Below are 9,660 nucleotides of genomic sequence, written 5' to 3'. Positions count from 1 at the left end.
TTCTATGAAAGAATGAATTAGTGGTTTTGGTATTACCCATTAAGAAGAAAGAAAATAAAAAATAAAATCAAAACAATGAGATTTTGTAAGAAAGAATAAATTAGTGACATTGGTGTTACCCTTTAATAAGAAATAAAATGAACTAAAAACTCAAAGAAAAAATGACCAAAATTGCACACAATATATACAAAAATTGCACTTTTAAAAATATATGCAAGAATAAGCATATAATAGCGAAGTTTTTGCAAAAACCCAAATCTAAGAAGGGATGAGTTAGTGGCGTTAGTATTGCCCATAAAGAGGAAAGAAAAATATAATGATAACTAAAACAAAATTAAAATAATGAAGTTTTATGTGAAACAATGAATTAGTGTCACTGGTACTACACTTTGGAAGAAAGAAAAGAAAACTTGCACACAGGGCCTGTTCTAATTCTCTCCAGCTCTCAACTCTGCAAATTTCACACGAGAAGCTGACCCGAACGTATAAGCTGAGAGAAGCTAGATCTGAGAAGCTAAACCACCCCCTAGTGTAAAAAGGAGAAACAGGGTCGGCCCAGCTCCACCAAAATGAGAAGCGTGGAGTTCGATCAATTTACACCCAACTGCCACAGCCAAAGATACCGCTTCGCTGCCTCTCCACTCGAAAATAAAACGAACGTCTCGAATCGTTACGCTCAGCCTCGCTCGAACGAGTACCCCCTCCTAATTGGGCTGGATCCACCCGGCCCAACCTATGCCTAACAGGCTAGAGCACTCCCAACCGGGCTGCAGTTGTGGGAGAAGTAGTGGATGGAGCCGAACACTCTTGGGATCGCTATGTGAAGTTAGAAGCGAGGAGAAAAAGTTGAATCTGTGGAGTTCTGTGAAGCTGGAGGGAATCAGAACATGCCCACAATTGCACTAAAAATTGCATTTTTCTGTATTATGCAAAATATACTCATACAATAGTACAATTCTTTCATACATTTCATAGTATTTGTACGCATATATTTTCCATTCATCCAGCATCCAAAAACACCCACAACAAAAAATCCAACTAATAAAAAGAAGAAAAATAACAAGCAAAAACAATAAGAACAGAAAAAAAAACAAAAGGGAGAGAGGGCTGGGCCGCACATGTAAACCTGCGCATGACTTTGCACCAAAATTGCACTTAATCATAATATGCAAAAATAGTCATATAATCATGAAATTTTGGCACATATTATATAGTATTTGTTTGTATATAATTACACTCAGCCAAAAAGAAAAGAATAATCAATAAAGAACAGAAAAAGAGTAACATAAAAATGCATAGAAATAGAAAACAAAATACCCACAAAAGAAAGAATTAAATTTCCTAAGGAAGAATGGATTAGTGGCATTGGTATTACAATTTAAGAACAAAGAAAAGGGGGGGGGGGGACCTAAAATAAACACTGACAAAATTTGCACGAAATATACATAAAAATTGCGCTTTTTAAAAATATGCAAGAATAAGCATATAAAAGGGGAACTTTTCCAAAAAAGCAAATGAATAGTGGAATTGGTATTAACATTAATCAGAATGAAAATGAAGTAAACACTAAAACAATATCAAAATAATGATTTTTCCTGGAAAAGAACAAATTAGTGGCGTTGGTATTTCTTTTAGAAGAGAGATTTGAGAAAAAGCTTACGCAAAACTTTGCGCTGAAATTGCACTTTATCATAAAAATAATCATATAATCATGAAATTTTAACACATATTATATAGTATTTGTACGTATATAATTACACTCAGCCAAAACCCACAAAAACAAAAAACAACCAATAAAGAAAAGAAAAAATAAAAAGAAAAAATGCAACCAAGAAGAGCTAAAAAGAGCCCAAGAAGCAATTCAACTGACCCAAAATAGAGGTCAATCGATTCCACACAATCCAACTCATCACCAAAATTACACTTTAATTCAAATTTGGATTATTTTTCTACCTCTAAAAATGCCGAAAGAAATTAAGTCAAATTCTGCAAAAATCCTGGACTCCATGGATATGTTCATATCTCTCACAACCCTCTCCAATTCCTCTGTGATTTTGCTCTTCTATTTCTGTTTGAAGAAATAAAAAAAAGAGCAGCAGCGCAGCCCAGAGACCAGTAGCTTCAGCAGCCCAACAGCCGAGCCGCAGCCCAATTCCATCCCCCGCTTGATCGAATCGAGGGAGTTACAAGGAAAAAAAACAGGAGACATCTCAAAGCAGAATCAAATGGTCACAAAATCAACTGACCCAAAGTGAAATTTTCAGCTGACTGACGTATAGCTAAAGTGATTCCGTTCACTTTTGAACAAAACCTGTGCGCATGAACTGTTTTCAAATGCTAATGACTGACTGGTACACCAAACATATCACTTTTTCTCTCTCCAAGATCAATCTCATTACTGAATCGTTCAAGTTACCCTTTTTTCACCTTTAAAAATGAACACTGGGCAGAGCACGGTACGTTGCTCTGAAGTCACCAACCGCCATTATATTAGAATCGTAAAGCTTTTTGACCAAACAATCATGCGTCATCTGCCCTAAAGTCTAACCTGTAGCAAATCATGCGTCACCTGCCCTAAAGTCTAACCTGTAGCAAGGGAACCTCCAATCAGAACATGGCGTTCAGTTTCAATTTCAATTGCTTCCAATCAGAACAATAGGCAAACCATAATATTACTACATCAAGTAGCTCGGATCAAACTAGTAACTTACTACAAGTACAGACGGTACAATCTCTGGAAGAAGCGAACACGCCACATACAAGCAACATTAAAGTCAGCATCGCAATCTAAACTTAGATGCGCAGCCGCTTGACCCGGCGCATGCATGCATGCATGCACCTCGAATCACTGTTCGTCTAGAAGGTCGTCGCTTTCGTCGCCGAAAGCGGCCCGGGTCGAGCAGACCCTCGCCTCCGAGAACATCGTTCCCGGCCGGCAGAAGTAGCCCTTCTCTGGCGCGCAGTGCGAGTCCTTGGAGCAGACGCAGAGCCCTTCAATGGCGCAGCCTTTCTCGACGATGTTGGGGCTCCCTTTGATGCCGAGCACCTGGTCGCTCCACTCGCTGGAGAAGATCCCGTCGGGGTCGTACCTGGCCTTCACCTTGAGGAACTCAGCGGCCTTGGGGTACTTGGCGATGACGCCGTCGAAGACAAAGTTGCGGTTCTTGCCCCAGTGTGGGACGGCGCCGTACTTGCGCAGCGCCAGCTGCTCGATCTCGTCGACCACGTCGGAGTTTGCGCGCGGCTCGCCTTCAGTGTAGCTACGGTAGTAGGTGACGTCGAAGTCGATCGAGTCCTCAGATTTCCCGAGGTAAGCGGAAGAGGCCCTGACGTAGCGGAGGAGCACGCCGAGCTTGGCGTCGAGGCCGCAGAAGGCGCGCGGCTTGAGGTCGCGGAGCTTCTGCATGTCGGCAATGAACGCCGGCGCCTTCGAGAGCGCCACGCTGAAGCCGGAGTTGTAGAAGAAGGGGCTCCGGATGCGTGGGTCCCACGTGCAGGAGGAGAGGAGGCCGTCCTCCGGGCTGCTGATGCACGTGCCGGACGCCTGGATGCGGTTCTGGAACCCCACCACCGGCCACCCTGTGAAGAATGAGCCGTCGTTGGTGAAGCCGTAGGCCTGCAGCTCGAACAGCACGGACGGCGCCCGCGCCGCCAGGCACCTGGCGATGTCGCCGCCGTCCTCCTCCAGGTGCTCCTCCGTGGCTCTGGCGGTGATGAGCGCGAGCGTAGGGTTGGATCGAAAGCCGAGATAGTCGTTGAGGCCATTGCCCTTGGTTGAGACGGGTACGCGATCGTCCTTGCGGTAGATCACCTTGCCCTGCCGCGGCAGCCACGCCATGTCGCCGAACTCGTGCAGTCCTCCCCACATGGCCGCCTGCGATGCAAAGTCCGTGTCGTCGCGCTTCTCAAACGTCACCGACCGCTTGAACATCGGCTGCAAGGCTAGTGTAACCTGCACATGCAAGCACACCCATAAATTAGCCCTTTTTTCATCGGTAAAAAAATGGAAGATCAAGCCTCCCGAACCCATAAACTAGCTACCATACCTTGCTCGTGCTGGTTCATTAGTCGTACTTAGTTTTCATTCCATGGACATGGATAGTTGTTAGCCTACTAATCCAAATTTATCTTTTACTCCAAAGCAATTAGAAGAGTAGTTAAGATCCATGCATGCATGGATGCACCAGCAAGTAGCCAAGTACATACTCGGGTACATACTCGGCAGTTGATATTTTCCACGACATATATGCACGAAAAGAATCCGAAACAAGCATACACGAAAGAATTTTCTTCTTGCGTTTGTACGAAGCCGCGTAGGCGTAGGTAGTACCTGGGAGACGACGCCGAGGACGCCGAGGGAAACCTTGACCGCGTCGAGGTCGGGGTCCCCGACGCTGAGCTCCCTGACCACGGCAAAGCCCTGGCTGGCCGGTGCGGGCGTGACGATCCTCATCCCTACCACGTACTCGTGCACGGCGCTGCCCTTGCCCCACAGCGAGCTGCCGTGGGCACCCGTGGCGAGGAGGCCCCCGATGGTGAGTCCGTACCAGTAGGGCGAGTGCGGCAGCGCGAGCCCCGCCGCGGCGGCCGCCTGGATCAGGTCCTTGAGCACCATGCCGCTCTCCACCGTCATGAGCCCCTTGGCAGCGTCGACGCTCACCGTCTTGTTGAGCCGCTCCGTGCTGATGATCGTGCCGTCGCGGCCGCCGGGGCAGGCCAGCTTGGTGAAGCTGTGGGAGTGCCTGGTGGCCACCTTAACCTTGCGCTTGGACGCGGCGGCGGCAGCCACGGCGGCCACGAGCTCCTTCTCGGTGCGCGGGAACGTGGCGTTGGCCGCGCGGCAGATGGTGCGGTCCGGGAAGGAGCCGTACACGTTGGTGACGGTGCAGTCGGACGTGCCGCGGGCGCACTCCACCGGCTCCGGCGGCGGGCTGGATCCGGCGAGGCCGAGGAAGAGCCCCAGGAGGAGAAATGCAGGCGCCCTGCTACGTCCCGCCATTGCTCTTGACACTTCGCTAGTCGACCTTGTAACACGCACCGCTAATGTGTAGGGTATGTGTTATATGGAATGCGAGCGAATGACTACCGCTGTTAGCCAGGGCAGGCATTAAATAACTGAGCAAGAGCTTGCCAGCTCAAGGTCATGGCCGGCTTGGTGTGCAATTTCCTCGCTTGTTTAACTATGCCCAAGTCCTTGTCGTGCCATCGACGAACGTCCTAGCCAATGCAGCGTCGAATGGACCGTTCGCGCGCGTAAGATGGAGCCCCACGTTTTCTTTGCACGATTTGTTCTTCTCAAGTGAGTGTTGATCCAGAGTTGGTGCATGTATTCATTGTTCGCCGGCTGTGTTTCTAAAATTAATTATGTCCACGCGCGGTTGGTGAGGCCACACATAACCATATCCATATAGGGTCACTATAATTGAACGTTCTCATAGGGGCTTTTGGCGAAAGATCACATAGGTTTGTTTGTACGCATATACCCGTTTATATTCTTTCCTGGAGTAAAACGAGATTGAAATGAAGAATGGACGACCAGTCCCGATTTCTATTGATTCTTCAATATATATACATCTGAAAGTGGTGCCTGTTCAAAGACATCCCTCCAGAACAGGTGTGTGTGTGTTGGCAATAGAGAGAGAAAGGACATGACTGTTTGGGGTTGAATACATCACTTTGCTAATGATTGTTTGTTAATTAGCATGGGCTAATTAACTAATTAATTCCTAACACTCCTCCTTGTAGAACACCGCGCTTCTTGAATGATTTACCATTGAAGGCTTCTTGTATATTCATCTTCCATCTTGAAAAAACTGTTGTATAATCTTGAGAGTTTCCCTCAAAAACTCCGTGTGAAAAATATGAGGAGAATAGTGCAGTTAATTATGTTGTTAAAACTCTTTTAAACCCAGTGAAAAAATAATAAGAAAAAAAATGATGCAACACATAATGATTATTGTCTTCTTGATAACTCATATGAGAAAACATTTGAAGAAGAAGAAAACTCATTGGTCAATCTAGAGAACAATAAGTGTGCTTTGATACTTTCCTTTAAAAAAACTGTGAGGAAAATTGGAAGTGTTGTATATATTGCCTCATTAAAAATTTCTATGAGAAACTTCGAGAAAAACTCATAAGAGAAAAAAAGTGTGTTCTGATATATCATTGAAAACTCTTTTAAAACCAGTAAGAAAAATACAAAGAGAAAATGATATGACATATTATGATAATTGTCTCTTTGATAACTTACATGAAAAAAACCTTGCAAGGATAAAACTCATTGGTAAGTTTAGAGGACAATTAATATGTCTTGTATACATCCGATAAAAGTACCCGCCAGAAAAAATAGGACGTATGACATATATTCTTGTGTTCATATTACCTCATTAAAAGCCTTGACTAGAACCTTGAGAGTAAACTCATAAAAGGGAAAAAATATAATATAATGTTTCAATAGGCTATAGTTTTAAGCATTAAAATGAATATAGCTGTGGCGACCACCACAACTGCTAACTTTGGAAAATTTGGTGTGGGTTAATGAAATGTAGTTGTGGCGGGCATTCTAAGAGCACGCCGCTAGTACATGACAAACTAGTGGTGAGTGGTTGTTTGGCGCCTGCCACTATTGTTTTTGTCCCATGTCCAATTCTGTAAAATATTTTTTTAATGATTAAATCCAGTGATGACTCAGTTTTGAAGATGAAGTTGAAAGAATGCATCTTCTTAGGTTGACAAGCTGGCAACAACCCACTCGGATAAGCCCAGGCGTTCCTTGAGATCACTCGGAATTCATACATGCTACAAGCCAAGCTCCCCGTTAAGCGCACTGGATATCACTGTATCTATTATTTCAAATTGCCAATTATTAACCTTTTCAGATGTTGATCGAGTCCACCAAGGCCTTTCTTTAGGTGGCCCGATGATGATCACAATCAGTTACTCACACGAGAGCTCTCTCCATCAAATGAATCTGTGCCATCCTCGAGACCTTGAAGGGCCCAGGGGTAGGACCATTCGGCTGGACCGACAGCGCAAAGACCATCCGGCTGAATATCACATAGACCATCCGATCAACACAGATGTTACTGGTGACGCCCTTACATCGACATTATGACGTTGGGGCTATTGCACGAGTAATGATCGCCCTTAAGGTTGGTTATTCCACCGTGGCTCATAACAAATGCTATAACTGCACATCCTCATTGTAGTATGTAAGGTGAGGATGGAGGAAGGGATAGACAGGTGAACACATACTCAAAAATCTATGAGCTAAATCAGTTATACTATAATCACTCGGCTTAAACAAGAGATAAAACATCCAAGCAAAATATAGGATGTTACATCTAAAACAGGGCCGAACCGGGATAAACCTCAGTTTTGTGAAATTCCACTCTAAACCTTCCACGCTTACCTTTTTTTTTTTAAGAAATTGCCACTGATTCATTCATCACAAGTTGTGGTACAATGCACACACATGGAATCATCCAAAAAGGACTAAGGAGAGTATAAGAACATTTGCCGCCAAAAATTCTCTTAGAAAATAGAAATGCAACAAAGTTCCTTGGAATAACTGCAATTTCCATGGCCGCCTCATGCCAATTGCCTAATTGGGCTTTGTGAGCCGATTGAGAATTTACCTTGCCTCAACAAAAATCTTCAAATTATGTACATTGCCTCGAAATGCCTGCAACACCCGCCGAGGAGTCTATTACGGACGAACTGTCAGAACAATTTATTTTATTTTTGTGATGTGATTCTCAACTGACTAACTGAAGGAGCAGGGAGCTGGGTGCAACTTACCTGGTACCGGAGCATAAAACACCTTCGACGAGCTTCCTGAACTCACCACCGACGGAGAGCCATCCCGATGTCGGTCTCCGATGGATCCGAGGCCAACGACACGCGGTCGACGATGATGCCGAATGTTTTTTACATGCGCGTGTTGCGCGTGCATGTAGGCGGCAGCTAATAATTTAGCCAGGTACCTAAAGCATGTTACTAGTACTATGAGTGAATATGACAACGTTGTGTCCTGTCATTTCTTATAGAAAGGCCAAACATCGTACGGATATATGACCTATAATTAATCAAGAAAAGCTGCCAGGGAAAGGGCTACACATAGTAATTAAAAATGGAGTAGGTGATATTTTTGCGGGATGACTAGTATTTTCTACAAACCCAGGTGTAACGCGAGGCGAAGTGGATTATGCCGTCGCGGCGGTCTGTCCACTGCAATTCATATGATGTGTATCATTGGTTTTTTTTTTCTTTTGCGGGGAGGATGTGTATCATTGTTGATAAGACAATCTTATCTTATGTCTCCTATATAATTTAGAAAAGATAATAAAAGGTGATGTATAATTGGTTATCTCTAATAATTAGATATCCGTAAATATGTGGTCACACAATTGTTGGTAAAAGTTTCTCTCTTAATTAAGAGAAGACAAATATATTTTTATGGTTTCTCTCTCTTCTATCTCAGCATTGATTTTAAGTGGCACTTTTAAGATAGGACCATTGTGCATGTCCTAATTGGACTTAGACCGAACACACGTAATGCAGGTGATAATAAACCGCATATCTTGTGGTCCGGAAGGTACATGATAAATCATGGATCTATTTGAGTAACTCCACTTATTATACCCACAGAGTATCCCAGGAAGCCAAATTACATAGAAACTTTGTGAAGCTATCAACCATATTTCAAAGTTATTAGAAATAAATAAAGTATGTTAAGAGGGCGACGTTCTATCAGCATGTGTAATTTTGAATTTAAACATACATTTATTTATTAGCTATAAAAAACAAATTCAAGAATGAATAGCGATGCTACAATTCGACACTTAGTAGACGTCACTACGAAAAAGAAATCAACAATGAATAGTAACATCTAACTTAAAGTCATCTACTTCAAATTTGTCGACTCGTTAAGGCTTGTTTAGTTAAAATGGTGGCCGGATAATTGCTACACTTGGTATTGATGAACTTAATTTCCGAGTCATGACAGAATCACAACTTTCAATTCCAAAAAACAATAATATGAAAGGGGATTCGTGCTTGAGAACGCTTGGTTGCAACTTCTCCTGTAAATTTTTCTAAACAATATAACCATTTATGACATGTAGGGGTGGACTAACTAGCTCATGCTCTTTAAGCTCGGTAAGCTTAACGAGCAAAAACCCCGCTCGGCTCTATTCATTTGAAGTTTATGAAGGAAATATGCCTTAGAGAAAAAAAATAAAGTTGTTATTTATATTTTCTTATATCATGATAAATGTTTATTATTCATGCTAGAATTGTATTAACCGGAAACTTAGTACATGTGTGAATACATAGACAAAATAGAGTGTCTCTAGTATGTCTCTACTTGACTAGCTCATTAATCAAAGATGGTTAAGTTTCCTAACCATAGACATGTGTTGTCATTTGATGAACGGGATCACATCATTAGGGAATGATTTGATGGACAAGATGAAGGAAATATGCCCTAGAGGCAATAATAAAGTTGTTATTTTTATTTCCTTATAGCATGATAAATGTTTATTATTCATGCTAGAATTGTATTAACTGGAAACTTAGTACATGTGTGAATACATAGACAAACAGAGTCTCACTAGTATGCCTCTACTTGAGTAGCTCGTAAATCAAAGATGGTTAAGT

The 9,660-nt window shown here is 43.1% G+C and overlaps 1 protein-coding gene across 1 annotated transcript; it reads right to left on the bottom strand.

Annotated features, from left to right (window-relative positions):
* Positions 1-2,602: 2,602 nt before the first annotated feature.
* Positions 2,603-5,159, bottom strand: LOC125523318 (L-gulonolactone oxidase 2). Its single transcript, XM_048688366.2, has 2 exons — positions 4,331-5,159; positions 2,603-3,952 (listed from the first exon to the last, which is right to left on the bottom strand). Exons 1-2 carry the CDS (start codon positions 4,997-4,999, stop codon positions 2,846-2,848), a joined length of 1,776 nt encoding a protein of 591 aa, XP_048544323.1. The 5' UTR covers positions 5,000-5,159; the 3' UTR covers positions 2,603-2,845.
* Between the last annotated feature and the right edge of the window lie 4,501 nt (positions 5,160-9,660).

Source organism: Triticum urartu, chromosome 7A (assembly GCF_056163025.1).
Source record: "Triticum urartu cultivar PI428250 chromosome 7A, HENAU_Tu73, whole genome shotgun sequence".
NCBI lineage: Eukaryota > Viridiplantae > Streptophyta > Magnoliopsida > Poales > Poaceae > Triticum > Triticum urartu.
Note: the sequence above shows the minus strand (reverse complement) of the source record. Positions and strands in the feature narration are given on the sequence as shown.

What these genes read in the sequence shown, in the direction of transcription:
- LOC125523318 (XM_048688366.2), bottom strand. Translation starts at nt 4,999, where the DNA reads ATGGCGGGACGTAGCAGGGCGCCTGCATTTCTCCTCCTGGGGCTCTTC. An exon ending in TCCTCGGCGTCGTCTCCCAG is followed by an intron (nt 3,953 to 4,330) that starts GTACTACCTACG and finishes TTGCATGTGCAG; the next exon opens with GTTACACTAGCCTTGCAGCC.